The sequence below is a fragment of the Phyllostomus discolor genome, chromosome 3, assembly GCF_004126475.2.
Source record: "Phyllostomus discolor isolate MPI-MPIP mPhyDis1 chromosome 3, mPhyDis1.pri.v3, whole genome shotgun sequence".
Taxonomy (NCBI): domain Eukaryota; kingdom Metazoa; phylum Chordata; class Mammalia; order Chiroptera; family Phyllostomidae; genus Phyllostomus; species Phyllostomus discolor.
The window spans coordinates 128018772-128042081 of record NC_040905.2 but is presented as its reverse complement, the minus strand read 5'-3'; the positions used below and the strand labels follow the sequence as shown (position 1 = coordinate 128042081).

The following is a 23310-nucleotide window of genomic DNA, read 5'->3' as shown; positions in this document are numbered from 1 at the left end:
GTGCAAACAAGTGTTTGAAGACCTCTCATAACATGTGGCTCGTCCTGTACATATGCAGAAGCACCTGGACAGCAGGAGTGCTAACTCAGAGGGCTGTGAAATCTCTCATTTCTCTAGGTCTCAACAGTGCTTGAAACCATCTGTCCTCCACTAATGTTGTCCCAATTACAGAGCTGTCACACCACTTTGCCAACATTTGGCGTTTTGGGGTTTTAAAGTGTTTCAGCCTGACAAACATGCTGCTATTATATTTTCCATTTTGAGAATTCCTCATGAGCTTGAACATCTCCTGGAAGACCCTGGCCACTGGTACTCTCCTTCTGTATGGCCTGTTCAAATTTTCTTTTTCATTTCCTAATATATTCACTAAATGTGAAATTTCCCTTCAACTTCTTTTTAAAAAATCCTCCCCCAAGGATATGTTTACTGATTTTTGAGAGAGAGAAAGAGAAACACATTGATCAGTTGCCTCCTGCATGTGCCCTGACCAGGGATCGAAACCTTTTGGTACATGGGTGATGCTCCAATAAACTGAGCCAGCCACCAGAGCTCCCTTCAACGTCCTCTTTAGCTACCCAATAAATCAGCTTATTTAAACTCCATATGGCTGATCAGAAACAAAAACCTTGCAATTTACATTATAATTTTTTCTTGTAGCTATGAGTTATTAAAAGTGTGCTACAATTGCACTGTTGTCACAGAAGACAACCTGAGTGACGGTGTTTCTTTGATACTACTCAGATTCGCTCAGAGCCCAGTGTGGCATCAATTTCTGTAAATGGTCCACATTTGACTGGTAAAAATGTGTTTTCTAATTTCTCAGTGAAGGCATTATATGAGGTCTTTCTAGAAAAAGCCTAACCATTGTTAATAAAATGAGAATGGTTTATGCAACATCCACGTAACCTGAGAGCCAAAGAGAGAGGACTAGCATGCACATGTGTGAACAATGACAACTTCACTCTAATAGTGGGGACAGTAGACAGTGTTGAGTGAGCATGTGTACTGTATGTCTGTTGCATTCAAAGTGACTGAGTAGAGCAATGAATCTGCATCAAATTTTACGTTAAGCTTGAACTCCCTCTGTGGAAACTATTCACAAGGCTGTGGCTCTGGGCAACTGGTGAGTGACAGCTTCATCATGACAACACACCCACTCATGCATCTCTCTCATGCAGAGTTTTTTGGCAAAATATCAAATCACCCAGGTGACTCAGCCCCTCCTACAGCCTAGGTTTGATGCCCTGTGACTTCTGACTTTTCCCAAAATTAAAATCACTTTTGAAAGGGAAGAGATTTCAGACCGTTAATGAGATTCGGGAAAATACAATGGGATAGCTGAAGGTGACTGGAAGAATTGTGTGAAGTCCCAAGGTGCCCAGTTTGAAGGGGACTGAGGCATCACTGTCCTATGTACAATGTATCTTGTACTTCCTTCAATTAATGTCTCTATTTTTCATATTACATTGTACCTTCTGGACAAACCTCATATATACATGTTCATGAGATTAAGCTTGTCCATTATGTTGTTCAAATTTTTAAAAAGTATATTTTATTGATTATGCTATTACAGTTTTCCCATTACCCCCTCTTCGTTCCCCTCCACACCCTCTCCCACCCACATTCCCCCGCTTTAGTTCATATCCATATGTCATAAGTTCTTTAGCTGCTACATTTCCCACACTATTCTTGCCCTCCCCCTGTCTATTTTCTGCCTACCATCTATGCTACTTATTCTCTGTACCTTTCCCCCCTCTCTCCCCTTCCCACTCCCCTGTTGCTAACCCTCCGTGTGATCTCCATTTCTGTGGCTCTGTTCCTGTTCTAGTTGTTTGCTTAGTTTTTGTTTTTGTTTTAGGTGTGGTTGTTAATAATTGTGTTTGCTGTCATTTTAGTATACATGTTTTTTATCTTCTTTTCTTAGATAAGTCCCTTTAACATTTCATAAAATAAGGGCTTGGTGATGATGAATTCCTTGAACTTGACCTTATCTGAGAGGCACTTTATCTGCCCTTCCATTCTAAATGAGAGCTTTGCTGGATAGAGCAATCTGGGATGTAGGTTCTTGCCTTTCATGACTTGGAATACTTCTTTCCAGCCCCTTCTTGCCTGTAAGGTCTCTTCTGAGAAATCAGCTGACATTCTGATGGGAACTCCTTTGTAGGCTGGGAGTCTCTCCCTGCTCCTCAACCCCCACAGGTGTTGTCAATCAGTGCCCCAAGGCTCTGTTTCCCAGGGCTGTGATCCTGGGTTGTGCACAGTGCCTTGCTTCACAATCATACCCTTGCTGGGTTTGCCAGTTGCTATCCCTTGGCCGGGGTCTGCCAGCTGTCATTTGCGCGCTCAAGGTCCACCCGCTACGGTCTTGCTCGCCCTGGATGCCTTGTGTATCTGGTCCCACTGCCAGGCCACCCGACTCTACCCCTCCTACCGGTCTGGATGAATGTGTCTATTTTAACTCCTTGGTTGTCTGACTTCCATACAGTTCAATTTTCTGTTAGTTCTGGTTGTTATTCTGTTTCTAAATTACTGTTGTCCCTATCTTGGTTGTGCGAGGGGGCACAGTGTGTCTACATATGCTTCCATCTTGGCCGGAAGTCTGTTGTTCAAATTTTTAATATGCTTATCTATTAGTATCAATGAGATATATGTCAACTGATTCTGTATTTATCTAACAGCTATGAATAATTCTGTCAGGTTGAGTTGCTGGGAACAATAAACTTCAGGTTTATTACATCATCCGGTCCTTATATTACTATGTAATGGTTTTGTCTGAAAGGCCATTTTGTCTGACATTAACGTAGTCACCTCAGAGTATTTTTGGTTAACACAACCCTACTCTTTATTTTTAACTTTTAAATCACTTTTATGATTATATAGCACATGTGAACCTTACAAACAACATAATATTTAACATGTTAATTTATGAGTCTACATGTTAATCTGCGAGTTTTTTAAGTGATGGGTTTTGTTTTTGTTTTTATTTTGTCTCTTGATTCACCTTTCCTATTTTCTATTGTTATGGCTTTGAGTTACTGCTTCCCAATATTTAGTTATGCTCCATTTTTAAGCCCCATAGTCATTATTATTGCTGCTTTTTAACTAAGAGAGTCATTTAGATTTGCTGATCTGTTTGCCAATTTCTTTCTTTGTCAACACCACTTGCATCTCATTCCTTCCTCTTAGTACAACTAAACTCTTCCCAATTGACATTCTTTTTCCAAGTAAAGCAATGAGGTTGAAACAGAGTCTTGCTCTAAAAAATCTGTTACTTTTATCCCTGCGTAACAGCTTACCTGGGCACAGAAGTCTAAACTGGCAATTACACTAGCATCCTCTGGTTTTGCACTTACCGTAAGTCTTGCCTGTTCTTATTCCTTCGTGAGTAATCTGACCCTTGCCCTTTTAAAGGGGATACTTTTCATATTTCTCTTTGCCATTTCAAAGTACTGCTGTGAATTTATTTTCATTTTGGCCTCTTTGGGCCTTGGTGCCATTCTAAACATTTGATAATTTGTGTCTCTCATCAATTGCATACAATTCTCTACCAAAAGCTCATGAAATATTGTTTCTCCCTCCCCAGTTATTTCTTCTTTGAAATCTCACTCTAAATACATGCTGACTTCCTATGTGATTCCTCATGCCCTTTACCTCCTTTATGTTCCCTATCCTTTCTTATCTTTAGTTTTGCACTGTCTACTCCTTAACCTGTCCATCAAGTTTCTCATTTCATCAACTATAATTTTGTCCACAAGGTTTCTTCAGTTCCTTTTCAAATCCACCGCTTTTTCTTCCTTTATTTTTAATCCTTCTGGCTTCCCTGGTTGCTAATGCACCACTCGCCCCAGGCCTCTCCAAGTATGCTTTGTAATTTTTCCCTGCCAGGCTGGTTTTCCTGTGGAAACCCCCTGAAGACTGGGTTCCTGCAATGGGCACTGCTGAGTTCCCATGTGAACTCTAGAATCCCTGCAACATTCCAGTCATGCAGATTTGGTTTCCTAAGTGGTGGGTCCAAGTTTGAGTTCTCATGGGGAAAATGTGTCTCATACTTTGGAGCCAAGGTGGAGGCATCTCCCTAGGCTGATGGGTGAAATAGTCTGCAAACCCCAGGTCTCCTGGCTTTCTGTAGAGGCTCATCCTCGACACCTCTATTCTCTAGACCCCACGGGTTCCCTTCCAGCTTGATGTTAAAAGCCAAGGCTCCAATGCAACTGAGCCTAGAAGCATAGTTTCTACAGCAGGGCTGATATCTCACAGGCCTTGTATTAGGGTACAAGAAATGCAAATGCCTTCATTTTCCTAAAACCAAACTTGATTTCTGTCCCAACCCCTAGTTCTCCTGAAATTAGTAACTTTAGTGTATTTTTTAAGGTCATCTCACTGGGGATTTTCCTACTCCTGGTATTCTCTCTAGTGGCGTATTTATGTTCTGGGGGCTATTCCAACATCAGAGCATTGCAGGACCTGAGAAACGTGCTGTTGCTCTTGGCCTGCACCAGCTCTGCTGAGGTGTCCATGTCATATTAATGCTCCTTCTTCTCTAGCTCCCAGAGATGTGCCCACATCTGTGACACCACCTGCCACTGCTGAGCAGCCTATATCAAAACTGCATGACATCTGCAGAGCCCAACTCTTTGCCTCAGGGAAACGTTTTCCCAGGATACCTGGGCCGTTCTTCAAGGCCACCAACCAAGCAGGATCATCCTGTGGTCCCTTGCTCTGGTTCCCAGCCTGGCACAGTGCTGTTCCCTTCCCATCCCTGGCTCCTGGGCAGTTCTCCATTTCTCTCACAAGTTCATCTAATCATGTACATGTTTGACTAATAACTGATTGAGCACTTGCATATAATTTACATAGGAGGGTGGCCACATTAGTTTGTTCCACCAATTTTGGCCAAAATGAAAGCTACAAAGAAAACTCTCCAGAGATGAAGCGCCTTGCTACTGTTCTTTTGGTGTGTTATTCACAGCTAGCCATTTAACCTGTCAACTTCATTTCCTTTATGTACAAAACATGGGTCTGTACGACCCATCACTAAACTCCTCCTTGGCTCACAAAGGCTTCCTCGAGAGCTCCCTCAAACCTCGGCAGACATAACTGAATGGGCCGAGAGGAACCAGGCCTGGTGCTGACCACTCACAGGGAGGTGGTCAGCACTCTACAGCATCAAAAAGATCGGAAATCTCCCTTTTTAGTTTCCAAGGAGGGTTTCCCTTCCTCACAGTGGAAGAAGTTTCACAAGACATGCTGATGAGTTCTGTCTCCTGCTGCCCAGGCCAACTCTGCTCACCACACACTTGGGACAGTGGAGCCCAGTCCAGATGAAGACACACCAGAGGCAGAGGGACCTGCTACGAGGGTGCCACTCCTGCCTTACAGGTTAGTGACCTCATTTTTATCCCAACTGACCACCCACATACTCACCAACCTGGTCAGATTATGTAGGTGTTTGAGTATCTGGGAAGGAGATAAGGAGAGCCTTATCTACAAGGGGTCACAAGGTTACAGGGCATTAATTTATGGTAAACAAAACAGACGACCTGCCTGGAAGGGCTGGTGACTTCGAGACCCTGAGAGCTGCTCTTCCCAGGAGGTACCTGGTTCATTACAGGTCAATGAACCAGTCAAGTCGTGGGAGCAGGGCTCCCCCTTTCAGACTGCCCCACTAAGCTGTCTAGTGGTCTGAACAGGACCAGTCATGTAAAATGAGAGGGGGGCTGCTTAGCAGGAGAGCAACGGGGGCAAGAGAGGAGGGTGTGAGATTAAAAAGGATGAGAGTCGAAGAAAATGAGAAAAACGGGAAAATGAAATGAAATGACCTGTGAAATGGAGAGCAGCACCAAAGAATGTCTGCACATTTGGAGAAGGGTGCTGGGTGGTGAATGGCATCCCCCAGTGAGTTCTGTGGAAGCTCTGACCCTTGGAACCTGTGAATGGGACCTTACTTGAAAACAGGGTCAAGTTAAGTTGGAGTCATATGGGGGGCCCTACTCCCATGGCTGATGTCCTCATTAGAAGGATATTTAGACAGAGACTCACAGAGAAGAAGGCCATGTGACAACTGAGACAGAGACTGGAGTGATGCTTTCATAAGCCATAGAACTTTAGGGACTGTCAACAACAGGAGGTAAGAGGCATGGGTCAGTTTCTCCTCAGAGTCTCGACTCCTTGATTTGGGACTTCCAGCCTCCAGAACTCTGAGAGAGTAAGTCTCTATTGTTTTGAGGGCCCAGTCTGTGGCACTTCATTGTGACAACCTCAGAAACTAATGCAAGGTGACGAAGAAGGGAGGAGACAGCTTCCTATGCACAGGGTGACACTCACATCCTCACAGAGGGACAGGGATATGAAACAGACACACACACCAGAGACAGCTGTAAGATAAGCACATGTGAATAAACATGTGAATGGCAGTATCATGTTTACACCCAACATGCTGAGAAGAACCCCTGCCTCCTCTGTCACTGCAGTAGGAAGGGCAGACATCAATGGTACCAGCCAGATGACGGTGGTGTCGGTTGCCATGATTCAATCCCAGCTGCAGCATCAGTAGCAGAACTACTGGGGGAAAGAGGGGGCGGGACGTGGAAAACCCTGGGAAGAAGATGAGATAATGAGGAAGGCTTGGAGGTGAAAATCAGCCGGGTGCACTCCCACTGTCCACAGGAGTGCCCACACGCACATTCCGAGGACCTGACCACAGTCTGAGCCCTGCACACACTGCTGTGTGTGCTTTGAAACCTCTGACCTGTGGGTTGGGACTTTCTACCAACACCATTCAGTTTACCACATCTAGGACAACCCAATGGGCCCTGAAAAATAAAATGCACAGCCAGCAGGAGGTCAGAGGTGCTAAACCAAATGGCCTTCATCTCCAGAGTGGCCCAGATGGAGAGCCTGGAAACGTGACTCTGGCACAGGAAGCTGGAAAAAATTTTAGGCCTTCTACCACTACCCCAAGTTTCAATGATGGACCAGGGGACACTCAGTGGGGAGGTGCAGGAGCTCAGGCTCACAGCTCAGCCCAGGTCCACGTTCCCAGATACAGACATAAAGCTGTGTCTGCAATTTAGAGTGCTGTTTCAATTTTACACCATCAGCCATGCATGGAGACCCTCATTCTGTACTAAACTTCAGGAAACACACACACACATACCCCAAAAGTTCCATAATAAACCAGATATACTGATCAATCCATACATTCTACATGAATTGGGAACGAAAACTAAGTAACCAGAGAACAGGCTTCATTTCCATGCCAACACAATGGCCTCTATTGATTGCTTTGTTTTCTCTGTCCATGGAAATTTTAGTTCAGCTCCAGAGCACAGAATGGTGAGCAGGCATCGGTTCCTGCCCCATCATTCAGAATGCTTTTGAAATCCTATCACTGCAATGTGCCCTCCTCCAGTGAGTATGGTTAGGAACTCCCCTCCTGGTTTCAGGGGGATGCTGAGCAGCCAGCTCTCTGCTTTGGCAAGAGAGGCAGCATGCTGGGTCTGTTGTGGGGGCTGCAGGATGGATAGTGCTCCACTGACCTCTCAGAGAGGATGTGCTTCCACAGATACTCCACAGCACTGATTTTATAAAACCTGAGATATGTGGCATATGCGTTGAAAGTATGGCCTTTGAACAAATAAGCAAATGATTTCTAGGCTAAATGTACACTTCTGTAATAATAACAATAAACTAATGTATCTAATGTAGCATGGAACCAAACTGTTGCTGTAACCAGTCCCTTGGTGACACAGCACTACAACCAGTCCCAACAATGGCAGCATTCTGGCACACAGAAACTCAAGCAAACTCTTTAGTTCTAAACCACAACGTCTTTTCTGTTCGCTTTCTCTTCTAGATAGGCATTTTGCCCTGGGATCTCTCTCTAAATACCAACCACCAATGCCATGTTAAGTGCTCGATACTGGCAGAATGCACCTGAAGACGAATGCTTTTTACACATCTAACTAGTTCTCAGATCCCGTTCTGCTCAGGCGGAGCGGTGGTGTCACTGAGGGCCTGGCCCGCTGGCCACTTTCACCAGTCTGCAATTTCACAGATATGTAGGAACTATAAACAGTTACTGGATTAAAGAGATAACTCATACTGTCCATTCAGCTTATAGTACTTTTTATACATGATTTAAGCCAATCATAGCCAGGCAGCAACACTCTCAGAAGCTCTTTAAGCAAAAAAGCACATGGAACAGTGGCTTTGGCACTGCCAAGCCAGTTCCTCTGTCACTGAGGGTATGAGGGTGTGGGGGGGGCAGCGAGAGGGAACCCCCTTTTGTGCAAGAAACTTTACCCAAAAGGAAGTAAACTGTACTACAGAACCAGAACACTGGGCTGCATAGGATGTAACGGGTCCCTTGGGGCCCTGAGGACTGCTCATTGGAATTCCATCCCAGAGAGGATACTGAGGTGTCCATGCCTGAAAAGTGATGCACACACAGCCAACAATCATAACTGCAAATGATCACAACAAATGACATCAACATCTAGCCACTGCTTCCTGGGTTAAGTACTGTCCCCTAGGCCATTTCCTCCCTCTGGTGGCTGGGGTGACTTGAGGCTCAGAGCAGTGCCCTTGCCATAACAGGAGGATGGAGCTGCCATCCAATCCAGGTCTGTTTTCTGGCCAAGCCAAGGTCAAGCCAAGACTGTGGCACTCACAAACCACACTGCCCCATGTGCCACCATGAGGACAAGGCCTGCCCTCTCAGGCTCTCTGCTCCTTCTGTACAGTAAGTCCTCATAAGTTCTGTGACTTTCAGCAAAACAATATACAATGAAACCAATTTCATCCTAAAATATGTGACTAATAAAAACAAAAGTATGCTCCTATGGCATCTCATCAATTATAATGAAATGACATTGAATTAAACAACATTCTTCTAGGACTTGGTGTACTGCCCTTTTACAAGTGTGTGTCTACACACACACACACACATACACACACACACAGCCTCTTGACCAGTTATCCTCTGCGCTTGACGTTCCTATGCCTTGGAGAAGTGCAAGCTTCCAAACCTTACCTGAAACTCCCTGCATAATGACACAGGCACAGGCTTTAACACAGTCACATGTGGGTTAGCCAGTCAGGAAGCCATCAAATCCCAACTAAGTACAGGGCATTACAGAGCACTGCTCAAATATCAAAAAGGTGGTCCAAGAGCCATCTGAGGCACTGACTCTGACTCATCAATGTTTGCAGCCCGTGGCTAGATATGCATATGTATGAGAATACATATGTCCATGAATGTTCAGCCCACAGGCATCTCTGCCCCGTGATCAGCAGATGCTCTTCCAGCTGTAAGCCCTCTAGGCAGGAAATAGTGATGGCTAGGGTGCTGCTCCCCCCCACTCCCAGCTCCTCCCTGCCCCATGACCCTTAGTCCAGGCTCACAAGGAGGTCTACACTCTAATGGGGGAGCCAGCATGCGTTACTAAGGGAGTGGAAAGTCCACAGAATGACCACAGATTGGGTTTTAGATCAGTACTGTGGTTTCTCCACGTCTCTTCACCCAGCCTCTCTTCCATACCAACTGCCCCTCCACTTCCCCACCATCATCCTCCAGAGCTGTCCAACAAGCTTCAGAGTATGAATCAGGTTACACCACATCCCAGGTCAGAACCTTCCATGGGGGGAAGGCACTTGTGATGAAACAACTTTCTCCTGTCATCCAATGAGCCATGCATGCTCTACCCAGAGGGGCTTGGCAGATCTTTCTGTGATGGTGGAATGTTCTAGGTCTGTGCAAGCCATTGAGCACTTGAAATGTAGTTAGTAGGACCAAGGAACTGGATTCTTCATTTTACTTAATTTTAGTTGATTCAAACTGGAAGACGTATGCATGGCTGATGGATGCAGTATCAAGCCATCCAGCCAAGCTCTCTGACCTCAGCCACCCCAGCCCAGAAGCCCCCACCTCTCTCAGCTGCCCCATGACACTGAGCTCTCTTGGCCTCGGGGCTTTTGCAGGGCCTTGCCTTGGGATACATCCCCACCATCACCTCTTAGGACATGTCATTCTTCAGATCTCAGTGCAACATCCTGTTCCCCAAACCAAGATGCCCCTCCTTTTCCTTCAAGCTCAACATGACCTCCTCTCTTCCTTGGGCTCCTTACCATAATTCCTAATTGTGTAACCTCACCGTTTTCCCTTATGACACCAACTCTTCAGGCCCTTAAGCTCCACAAGGCAGAGACCACAAAGAGGGATACTCTGGATACCTTGGCAGAGCCTGGTGGACCTGAGTCATCTCTGCTCAGTCCCCAGAAGACCCAGACATAGACACAAGTCCTAAAGGGGCAGACAGCATCGATGTGCAGAGGGCTATGAAACTACTATGGATTTCTGGGTTTCAAATCATGCTAAAGTAAAAAACAAAACAAAACAAAACAACAACAAAAACAACCAGAAATAAAGTGGCTGTTCTGATCAGTAACTTATAAATTATGTTGTGTGTCCCCCAAATTTAAATGTTAAAGCCCTAACCCTCAATGGGCTGGCTTTTGGGGGTGGGGCTTTTGGGAGGTGATTAGGATTAGATGGGGTTCTGAGGGTGTGGCTCTGTATAGGAAACAGTGTCCTCAGAGAAAGAGGAAGAGACCAGAGCTCTCTCTCCGGCGAGGACACAGTGCTGTCTGCAAGCCACAAAGAGCTCTCAACAGGACTGACCATATGACCCCTTGATCCTGGACTTTCGGCCTCCTGAGCTGTGAGAAAAAGACTCCTGTGGACTGAGCTGCCCCATGTGTGGTATTTTGTTATAGCACCCAAGCTGACTGAGACAGGGATCTGAGGCAACAGGGCGACAGTGGATGAAGAAAGAACAGCACCACTTCCTAGAGTAACTGGGCTGCGAGGCAGGAAATATGTTCCATCGACTCTATAAATCTAAGGTGCCTACAGAGTCTGCCAAGTGAGCAGTGATGCTAAAACCTCTGGGAAAGGCTGTGTCAACAAGACAAAGAACCTACTCCTTGAGGACCCTGTGGAGAAGAGCAGCCTGCCCACCTGAGACAACTTCCCACTCTGGACAATCACATCGGGAATGATCCCAGAAGAGAGCCACTTGTCAGCAGGAGAATTAGTGGCCAAGCCAGGAGTCCACCTCCTAAAGCTCTACTCAGGCCCACACTCCCTATGGCCCCTCCCTCCCTCCAGTGCCCATTTGCCTACCCCTGACCTGTCACCTCCAAGTAGCCCTCCCCAACCTTCCGTGCATCTCCAGGCAGCTATGGAGTTTGGCATGCCACCATGCCCATTCATGGGGCAGTGCCAGGCTACAGGGCACCCCAGCCATTAGTGCCAGAAGGCCAAGCTTTCAGTAGAAATGGCAAACCACCATGAGTCTCTATGTAGCACTGAAAACATGGCCAAAGACTCGCGTTAAAAGAGCACTTCCCGTTTACCTTTCAGAGTTGGAATGGCGCTGTCAGGTCCATCCAGCTGTCCCAAAGGGTCATTTAGATCCAGAACCTCTGAATCTCCTGGACAAGAGAGCACAGCACACATGTTAATGAATTTTTACTTCAGGAACCTTTACTTTGCTTCTCATGCAAATGAAGTCATGTTCTAGCAAGACTGTGCTCTGTTTATAGAAAACCTAGAGGGAAAAGGCATTATGGTAACTGCTAGGGGGCTTTTGTAGCATTGGATTTGATGCAACAGTAAACCCAGGTCTTATGTTTACCCTAAGCATGGCAAAATGAAATGCTTTGCAGCAGAGGCAGATGAAGCAAGTCACTGAAGCCCCGAGCATCATTCTGGGAAGGCAAAGAGTCAAAACACTGGCTGCCAAAGTAAAGCACTTCCATAGCAGAGTCAGCAGGTTGCTCTCCAGACACAGTCCCTGGTAAATCTGAATACATTCAGAACTAAAGAATTTCTTAAGCAAGTCACTCCCCTCCTGGTCCCTAGACCCACTTGCAGCCAGTGCCCAAGGACGAATCTACCCACAACTATAAAGACAGAAGTTCTCACCTTTGCTGCAATTTTTTCTCCACCCCTTGGAGACTGTGTGTTAGTGGTAGCACCCACCCCCAACTCATAAACACCAAGGGCAAATAGATCTGGTTCGCTCAACTAGGAATACATGGCCCTCTCTCCAAATCTAGGGGAGTGATGGGCAGGTGTGAACTGATGTCCTAGGAACTAAGTGGGCCTCACATAGACCCTTCTCTGTGTTCCACCCCAGTCCCTTTCTCTTTTGCTTTTCCTTTCAGACTCACTGGGGATCTTGGCTTTTACTGAGTCCCCACACTGAAGAGAGGAGGGAAGACGGTGAAGTCAGGGGCGACACTGACAACACATCTCCTGGATAGATCTGGGTTTACTGCATCAAAGCTTATTCAAGAGTTAGACACACACACACAATGGAATATCATGCAGCTTAGAAAAGGAAGGAAACCCTGACATATGCTACATCATGTTGAACCTAGAGGACATGATGCTGACTGGAATAAGCCAGTGACAAAGCAAGAATATGGTTTCACTTCTATGAGGAACCTACAGATGTCAAACTCATGCAGAAAGAAAAGTGTATGACTATAGAAAGCTGGGTGCCAGGGGCTGGGGGAGTAGGGAATGGGGAGCTCGTGCTGAATGGGCACAAAGTTTCAGTTCAACACTGTGGACCCCAGTACTTAATGCTACTGATCGTACACTTAAAGATGGTTAAAATAGTACATTTTATGTTGTATGTTTACACAATTTTTTTTAAAAGTCTACCAAAAGCAAATTATAATTCAATATTGGGTCACCCCCTTGTCTGTCCTGAAAGAGAGACAAGAATAGACTGCCCGGACATTTCAGACCCCTTTTAAAATGAGACCTTGCTCGAAAAAGCTGAGGTCTGAAAAAGGAAGCACAGTTGATTTTCAGATGGAATCAGGAAGCTGAGATTCTTCAAACTGTTTAGCTCAGTAAATAGTGGCTCATTTACACTTCAGGGCACAGGTGTCTGACCCAATCCTCTCCTCACCACCAGTTCCTAAATCACGGGACATGCAAGTGATGCTTGAGATCTGCAGCACCTTTAAAATTCAGCCTCAGGTCCAAAGAGCTTACAGAAGAGACTTTCTGAATAGCTCCCTGGCTTTTCACATCCAGTTTTAGAGGACTCCTTGTTGCTATTACTTCCAGTTCAAACATGCCCACGTGTTGGAAGCTACTCTCCCATGCCATTTTTCACAACAACGTTCCAGGTTCATCATTTGGAAGTGACATCTTTATTCTCTAAAACCGCCCTCCCCAAGCCACACAGCTCTCCTGTGGCAGTGAGATTATTCTCCTGAGTTAGTCATTGTTGTTCATATTAACCTTCCTCAGCACCCTGCAAACAGCAGGGCTGCACCCCCAGGGAGGCAAGTGGTCCAAGCACTGGAACGTAAGTAGAATCCAGGCTGCTGCACGTGAGAGACAAGCAGGTGCTATGCAAGGCCGTCAATAGGTCAATTAAAGGCTTGCAGTTTGAGTTTGAAATTTTAAATTGGCATGTCACACATGCCATCACTCAGCACTGTTTAAATATACAGAGACCACAGAAAATCAAACACACTTGTAATATATACACACATGTGAAAGAGGTATAAAATTATTAACTGCTTAGAAATTGACAAATGGCATGAAACAGTCAAATAAATATACATCCCCAAGAAAAATAAGCGCTATTAGTCCAATTCCACTACGGAAAACATTCCCAGGTCTTCTAAGGCAGCTTTCAGTTGGGAGCTGAAGTACAGGGTCTGACACAAGTAACACCCCGTTTTTATTATGAAATCTTTTATCACAAAATCATAAGCATATAATTTTGTAACATAGCAATATGACACTCAAGCACACCAAAAGACATTTTAGGTAAAATGTTCAAATTAAAACTGTAAATTATGATACCCATATTATTACCCTGCCAGCCACACTCAAGCAGGCCTCACTTCTGCTGGACCCTGTGCTTTCATGCACATGAAGTCTCCTGTGTGAGAGGGGCCAGAGGTGTCACCCCACCCAGACATGCAAAGTCACTGATGACATTAGAAATGTTAACCTTCTCTGTGCCAGTCAGTACACATGGCATCTGGAATTTGATTTTTCATTTCTTCCAGCCTCAAGCATTATCCTAGGTAAAATCTGTTTGGGTATTTGAGCAAAAAAGTATCCTGTCTATATATCTGGAAAAATGGGTAAAGTTTCAAGTAGCCCACTAAACTGACAGCAAAGCAAATCTCCCCAGCTGCCCCCCAGCTTTGAGACTTAGATGTGGAAGCATCCAAAGGAAAAGGCCCAGTGCATTTCCTTCACAAGCCCAATATGTGAGTACATCTAGGATGTCCACTTGCCACGGTCCTTAGAACTGAGACCTTAACTTCTAACAAAACCAGGCCTTGCTGTGGCTTCCTGAGAATTAAGGACATCGTTTATATTCTGAAATTTTAGAAGTGTCACTATATATAGGCACAAAATGGTCTCCCTCACTCAATATATTACGCCTCCTAAAATCTGTAAGCGAAATGTAACAGGTATGTGTGTGTCTGGGGAAAGGGCACATGTGGGAACAGGGTCCAGTGTTTCTGCGGATTCCAACAGGGCTGGAACCCTAAAAAAGGCTGAAAAAAAAAATCAAAAGAAAAAAACAAACACAGAACAACAACAAAAACTGCCACACATACATCAAGATGTCATTATTAGTTACCTGGAATTATACAGGTAATTTAAATCTCTTATTTTAGTTTTAAGCATCGCTGCAATGAATACACATCAAAAAATTTTTTTTTTTAATTTTAGAGAGAGGGGGAGGGAGGGAGAAAGACAGGGAAAGAAACATCTATTGGCTGCTTTCTATATGTGCCCCACCTGGGGGCTGAACCTGCAACCCAGGCATGTGCCCTGACTGGGGATTGAACCAGCAACCTTTTGGTTTGCGGGATGATGACCAACCAACTGAGCCACACCAGCTGGGGCAAGCATCAAAATTTGAAATGGCACAATTCAAATACCATGCAATTTGCTATTTTAAAATCTATAATTCAGTGACTTTTAGTATATCCACAAGGTTGGCAACCATTTCCACTAGGTAATTCTGGAATATTTCATCACCCTCAAAAAGAAACCTTGATCCCATTACCATCCCCTCAATGTCACCTCCTCCAGGCCCTGTAACCACTAATCTGCTTTCTATCTCCGTAGATTTATTTATGGTGGACATTTTATATAGATGAAACGATATAATATGTGGCCTTTCGAACAAACATCAATTTTATGATTACATTTAAAAAATTTCATGTTGGTAGCAGCATAAAATAAAATGAAGTCTAGCTAGAAGCAGGCTGTACTAGGTAGGCAAAGGAGGCCCCCGCTCAGTGTTACACCAGCAGGTCCCACCACCACCACCACACACCGTAGGGGGCTCTGGCTCCTCGGGTTAAGACAGGATATGGAGGGCGAAGCGAGACTCAGACATGACAAAAGATGTTAGAGAGAATCATGAAAAGCTAGGGTACCCAAGTGTATCGGTCCAGAGGTCCACCTGGTGCAGAGATTGGCCATGTCTGCATTCCTGCTGCCGAGGACATGTGGCTTGCAGTACGGAGAGTCAGGGAAGTATTTCATCAGTACAGGGGCAACCAAAATGGACACAGCATGGACACTCCTATCATCTGCTTTCTCTCTAACTGGCATGCTCTTCTGCATGTCATTGGAGCTGACCAAATGACCTCACTCCACCTTCTTAACCCCATGACCAGCTTAGGAAATCATTGCCAACCTGCTTAAGTGGGTGACTGGTCTAACAGGTTGTAGCATCTACTATTCAGCCAGTCTGAGTGCTTTGGATTTAGATGGTGCTGATACCCAAGCCCCAGCCACCTGACTGGATACAGGGGAATACCTGAAAAGAGAAAAGAGTCTGAGAGCAGCCTCATCTGCCCCAACTCCTCAAGACTTAATTATTTTCTTCTGAAAATGAGGCTACTGCCTAGAGCAAACTACATGTCCTTCATTTTGGCAAAACCCTAAAAGGCATGCTCCTAATGTCACATGATGTGACCATCAAGAGTGTCCAGCTTATGGTACTCTAGCTTGATTCTCCACTGGATGTGGGTGATTTTCACTGTGAACACACCCAGGGAGACAATGTAAAGGTACTAGAAACTTCAAACATTTGGTAGCATCGCTTAGACAGTGGTGATTTATTAGCTCCTTATTGTTTTTTTGATGTTTAAAGAAAAGAGAACATTTAATATGAAACAAATATTGTAAGTGTAGCTTGTGGTAATGCAATGATACACTGAATGTATGGTCTGATTCATGTCAAAATTACACTTTAATGCCTAACTACAATGTGGTAACTCCAATCAGATCCTGGAACAGAAAAAGATACTAGGTAAAGAAAGCCTAAGGGACCATGAACAGTACGAACTTATTAAGAATGATGCGAAAAAAGGGACTTCCAGCAAGATGGAGGCATAGGTAGACGCACCGTACCTCCACACACAACCAAGATCAGAACAACAACAATTTAGAGCCAGAATAACACCCAGAACTGACAGAGAATTTATCTGAATGGAAGTTGGACAGCCAAGAAGTAGAAGTAGACCCGTTCATCCAGACTGGTAGGAGGGGCTGAGAGGAGCAGGCGCGGGTCGCAGTGCGCGGGGAGAACTGGGCGCATAAGGCACCAAGAGTGCATAAGCCTTCCGGACACACAAGATTGCAGCGGTGGACCCTGAGTATGCAAGCAGCAGCTGGCAGACCCAGTGAGGCGGCATTGTGGAGCAGGGCAGAACACACAACCCAGGATCCCAGAGAAGGGACCGAGATCCCAGGAGAATGGAACTACTGCCATTGTTCCCTTCCACCCCCGCCCCCACATACAATGTCACAATATAGCAACTGGGGTGCCCAGCCCAGGTGAACACCTAAGGCTCCGCCCCTCACCATAACAAGAGTGACCAGACAGGGGGTTGGGGGGTGGGGAGAGAGAGAGAGACAGAGACATGTCTCCAACAGACGAACAGGTAAGTCCTCCAGGACTCATCCTTTTGAGCGACCAAGAAATAGTCAACCTATCAGATGCACAGTTCAAAGTACTGGGAATCAGTATGCTCACAGAATTGGTTAAATTTGGTTGCAAATTAGATGGAAAAATGAAGGCTATGCTAAGTGCAATAAAAGAAAATGTACAGGGAACCAATAGTGAAGGGAAGGAAATTGGGACTCAAAACAATAGAGTGGACCAGAAGGAATCAAGAAACAACCAAGCAGGAAAGCATGAAGAAATAAGAATTCAAAAAAACAAGGAGAAGCTTAGGAACCTCCAGGACATCTTTAAACGATCCAACATCCGAATTATAGGGGTACCAGAAGGGGAAGAGGAAAAGCAACAGATTGAGCACATATCTGAACAAATAAAAAAGGAGAACTTCCCCAATCTGGCAAAGGAAATAGACTTCCAGGAAGTCCAGGAAGCTCAGAGAGCCCCAAAGTAGTTGGATCCAAGAAGAAACACACCAAGGCACATCATAATTACATTAGCCAAGGTAAAAATGAAGGAGAGAATCCTAGAAGCAGCAAGAGATAAGGGGACAGTCACCTACAAAGGAGTTCCCATCAGACTGTCAGCTGATTTCTCCAAAGAAACCTTACAGGTAAGAAGAGGCTGGAAAGAAATATTCCAAGTCATGAAAGACAAGGACCTACATCCCAGATTGCTCTATCCAGCAAAGCTCTCATTTAGAATGGAAGGGCAGATAAAGTGCTTCTCAGATAAGGTCAAGTTAAAGGAGTTCATCATCACCAAGCCCTTATTTTATGAAATGTTAAAGGGACTTATCTAAGAAGAGAAAGAAAAAACATGTATAGTAAAAGGACAGCAAACTCACAATTATTAACGACCACACCTAAAGCAAAACCAAAAGAAACTAAGCAAACAACTAGAACAGGAACAGAACCACAGAAATGGAGATCACATGGAGGGTTAGCAACAGGGGAGTGGGAGGAGGAGAGAGGGGGGAAAGGTACAGAGAATAAGTAGCATAGAATGTAGGTTGAAAATAGATAGGGGGAGGATAAGAATAGTATGGGAAATGTAGAAGCTAAGAACTTATGACACATGGACATAAACTAAAGGGGGGGATATGGGTGGGAGAGGGTGTACAGGGTAGAGGGGAGTGAAGGGGGGAAAATGGGACAACTGTAATAGCATAATCAAAATATGTTTTTAAAAAAGAATGATGCACATGTGTTGCATCATGTGCGCCATACCAAAGTAAGATTTAACACCAGGGGAAATGCAGTGTGAGATCTACAGAAACTCTCTGTATCTTTGTAACTTTCCTATAAATCTAACACTATCCTAAAGTCAGAAATTTATTAAAAAACAGTAATACATTCGATCACATTGTTCAAGCCTTAACCAAGGCTCACAGGCAGAGAAGAGCTGTAGTGAAAAGAGTCTATCTCCAAACTCCCTTCATTCTTCACAGTGCAGTCACAAGAGACATCTCCCAGACAGGCTTGAGTGCTGATCGCAGGAACAGAATACGGCACAGATTTCTGGGACTGAACATGGGATTCATTAACATACCGTGCATTCCCAGAAGTTAGATCACTTTGGAGAATGCTGGGTTTTCAGCTGAACTGTCATGGCATGGTGATACTAGCTCTTAACCTGGAACTTACGGTATTTTCTTGGCAGCACCTATCAAATATCTTTTCTATTCAGGGACGAACCAATGGTGTCTGCAGAACAACCCGATGAAAGGATTTTCAGGTGACGTGGATGGGGTTGCTAAGGAGTCAGTTTCACACAGGGCCTGCATACCCCACCCAAATATGTGCTAATTCTGAATAATTAGACACTGTGTACCAAATACAATCTTCTGCAGACCTTCTGTGACACCTTGATTTATGGCATCAGTAAGACAAAAGAAATTTATATCTGCGAAGTAGCATATGGGTCTGTTCTGATTTCCAAGCTATTTCTCAAGTATTAAAATACTAGCTCTCTCATTAAGAGCAGAGACACTGTTAAGCTAGAATTTACTAATGAACTTCAATGCACACTCCTGGATTTGAGTCCATGGTGTTTTTGAGTTGTGTTTCTCTTTAAAATGTTCTGTTATTCAGACTATTCATCCATTAATCTCTACCTGTTGATCTGAATCAGTGCAAGTGTTGAGAATTAATGAGATGCAGTCTCTGCCATATTTGAACAACTTCAAAGCAGTTTCCTTTTAATTAGTGAGGGCATTCTACTCACCAAAGCTTGGCATTCTTGGATTTGTTTATCCTTCTGAAAAGGTGTAATTTCCAGGACATGAGAAGGAACAGCAGTCACGGCACAGAGAAGACTGCAGCCTTGAAGGTGAGTATGCGGCAGGCAGCAGCCTGTGGAAGGGCAGCTTAGACCCCACAGTGAACTGCACTCCTGAGAACTCAGCACATCCACTTGTGACTGGAAATGCCAATCACACATTCCAGGACAATCACTTAGCTGAGCAACACATCAAATCGAAAATATCCATGATGCTGGCAATATAACACTTGAGAGAAAAATTAATAATTGGAAAGAACACAGTAGAAAGTTCTGAAAAATGAGTCTATCGGCTTGGGAACTGGGCCAGAGAAAGTACATCGATTGTAAGGAGACTTGATCGTGTTTCTGGGAATGTGCTAATTAAAACACTCCACCATGTGTCTTAATAGCTAGCTAGAAAACCACACAGCATTCAGGTAAGCTGCCAGGGCCTAATCGGTAATATCTAACAGCCTGTAATTTTTTATTTCATTATTTTTAACTTTGAGTTGAGGAAATGTTAGCATCTAGTTAGTTCCACATTGCTTTAAAGGGCTGCCCTAACTCTGCCCTGAAATAGCAGTGAAATCCAACAACCTTTGCTTTGGTTCCACTTCTGCAGCAAAATATCAAAGGCCCAAACAAGTCTGTGCTCAGGCCTAGGTCCCTCCAGTATCGCCACCGTAGCACTTTTTCTACCTCGGCCACTGACAGCTGACAGAGCCCCCAACTAAGGCCCCAGCATCAAGGTCCAGGGCACATTTTGTGGCAGGGAGAGCAAGGCTGTCCCACTGACCTTCTTTTCCCAGAACCTACAGCCCCCAAAGCTGCAAGGAGGACTCTGGCAGAGCCAGGAGGTCAGGGCACATCTACCTACAATAGATATGGCTGGGAAGGCAAGACCCAGAACCTCTTTGCTGCCACCCAAGCTCCTGGCTGCTTTCTCTGAGGTGGCCGCTTATTACTGCAGCAAACCAACAGAAAAAGAGCAAATAGAAATAATGAGTTAGTCCTCCAAGCTCATTCTGTTTCCATGTGGTTTTACTGAAGACTCCTGAATATCAGTTAATTCCCATTCACCTTGAATCTCTAGAAGGTTTTTAATTAAAGGTAAAGAGGAAAAAGATATCTTTTAAAAAATAACCAACCCTCATAGAAAAAGAATTAAACGTTTACTGTCCTATGGCAATGATGGACATTACCTTTCATTTGCTTAAGGGAAGAATGTGAAAGGCCTTGGTGGCAGTGGGGGTGGGGGCACGTGCTCAGGGCTGACTAGAGAAGTCTGGGGTGGAGTGAATGACATCCAGGGGGAAGGGCTTCTGAAGGTCTGCAGAGGCCGCTCTCACCCCGGAGGGGTCCACCAGCTGTCATGTCTGAAAGCAGCAGATTTGTGAGCAGTGATCACCTTGACTTCATGGAAGCAACTGGGGGTGAATATCTATAATCAGCAAAGATGGTGGCGGTGATTTTTCGAAGGTAGCTTCTCTGTGAGTTTGCTAGGGCTGTTATATGTTATAACAAAGCACCACATTCTAGGAGACTTAGACATCAGTGGCTGCAGGGCTGGTTTCCCCTGAGGCCTCTCTCCTTGGCTTGCAGACAGCCGTCTTCTCTCTGTGTCCTCACAAGGCTGTGTCTGTGTGTGTGTGTGTGTCCTAATCTCCTCCTATAAGGACACCAGTCACATTGGACTAGGGCCCACACTAGCAACTCAATTTTAACTCAATTGCTTCTATAAAGATACTATCTCCAAATACGGTTACAATAAGAGGTACTGGGGGTATATGGAGTTGAGATTCCATATATCTATTTTAGGGAGACAGAATTCAACCCATAAAAGGTAGTGTTATTTATCTTCAAAGCTTCTTTAAAATTAATGCTGACTTGAAAGTGACTTTGCAACTGTGTGGTTCAGACTGACAAAGACAGAGAAAGCCTCAGTGAGAAGGAATAAATGGGATCTGGACTAAGTCCAGAGGTGCTGTAGTGGGGCTGCCCATGTGCTGCAGAAAACTGCCAGCCACTTGCTAGTAACTCCAGCACCCTAACTCCTCCCTTCTAAGGTGTTCCCTATGGGTGCCCTCAAACAAACATCACTGGGGCACTGTTGTCCTCCAAGCTTCGTCTCCCCAGGGTCTCCATCAGCGGCCAGGGTCCCAAGCCGGGCCCCTCCTCTCAGTCTGGCATTCCTTTTCCTATGATACTTATGGTACTTCCATCCCTCCCCCAATTCCCCATGCCTCTACCAAGTAGCGAGCAGGCCTGGAAGGGTGTGCAGTGGGGTCTGGAGCAGTCTGTCTGACCATTTTTGGTAATGACGCTGTCAACGTGTAACAGTGCTTCTCATTTTATGGGCATCGTCCTCCCAACCCCTTCACTTGAGTGCCCATGTCTGCGGGTCTCTCTGAAGGGCCTTCTCATCTCTGGTTCACTAGATGCTAATGTACTCCAGTGGCCCTCTCCTTCTGTACTTGTCCCCTTGATGACACAGCAAAGCAGTCAGAGTAGCACATCTCTGCACGGAAAGCCCAACCCAGAAACGTGAGCACCTGCTCACATCTCCACCTGTGCATCTGACAAACTGCACCTCAGCTCACGCAAACATGCATCTAGCTTTCCTCCACAGCAGCTCCGCCTTCCTGACTGCACCCTTCCAAGGCGAAGGCCATAGGACCTGGTTATCTCCCACTGCTTTTCCTCTCCACTCATACCCCACTTCCATCTCTCTGACAACACACGCTTTTCAATACGCAGATGTGTTTTTACCACTCCAAATGAATAAAAAAAACTTCGCAACTTTAAAATTATACCATGTGTCACTCAACCATAAAATGCCTCACCTTGGGATACACACACCTCACAGTGGCTGCATCACAGTTTACATTTTGCTAAGGGAAGACACTGGGCTCACAGGCAGCACACCAAACAATCCACCTACGGATTGGTGGCATGAAAATCTAGATGAACTTGCTCCCTAAGTGCAGACAAAACAACAAAAAACTCACCATTTCAGGCCTCAGAGAATTAATCAGAGCCACAGAACAAACTAGAAAATCATCTGTCCAAGAGAAAGGACTGGCTCTCAGTAAGCCAGTGGGATGACGCCACTTTAACATGGGCTGCAACTGTAGCCCAGCCCTCCCCTGAAGACCTCACACTTTGAAGCTCTGTTAAAAGTAGCTTACCACAGTCAATTATTTTGTCTGGACTTGCAGCAGCCTGGGAAATCTCTAGATTTGACTCAGAGCTGGGCTGGGAGTAGGTCGTGGAAAGGGTGGCAGGAGGAGGCTAATTCTGGGGCATTACTGAAACAGCAATACACTATTGGCAACACCTCTGGGGCCAAATGCTGTGACTAGAACGGCAGTAAACCCAAGCCCCGCCCAGAATGTGAAAGGCAATCTGAGAGCTAGAGAGGACCCCAGGGTGCTTCAGAAGCTCTGACTATTTCCAAGATCACAAAGGCTATGCTCCCACACAAGGCCACGCACACACCCAGGAAAGACCTGGGAAGGGACAGGTCACCAGTCCTTCATCCCTCGTACACTTGGGAAGTGACAGGTAAGGCCGAGGTTGGATGGCATGCCTCCTCACAATATCCCCTTAGTAAAGGAGAAAGACATGCAGTGAGGTCTGTAAGGAAATCTCCTGAGCAGTGACTGGCTAACTACACACTTCTACTGGCTCACTTGGGACCCTCTAGGAGCCAGTCTTAAAAATGGACAGGCCCTTATGTTAAGTGTTTTTATCACACCCACAAAACAACAACAACAATAATAAATACAAAGAACACGAGGAAGCTGTGGAGGAGTTGAGCATGTTTATGGCACAGACTGTGGTGATGGATTCACAGATGTTTGCCTCCAAACTTACCATATTGTATACAGTAAACATGTAACACTTTTTGAATGTCCAATGCACCTAAAGTGGTTTAAAAAAATAAAGCAAAAAGAAGTTAACAAAATTGCAAATAACTCAGTGGACACACATTACAGGGAATACAAAACCC

The 23310-nt window shown here is 45.1% G+C and overlaps 1 protein-coding gene across 1 annotated transcript in view; it reads right to left on the bottom strand.

Moving 5' to 3' along the window:
- Window positions 1-23310, bottom strand: part of ROR2 (receptor tyrosine kinase like orphan receptor 2) — a 207385-nt gene that overhangs the window by 43597 nt on the left and 140478 nt on the right. Inside the window, exon 2 of the mRNA XM_028531459.2 lies at window positions 11419-11496. Coding sequence (XP_028387260.2) covers window positions 11419-11496 — 78 coding nt within the window. The remainder of the gene's footprint in view (window positions 1-11418; window positions 11497-23310) is intronic.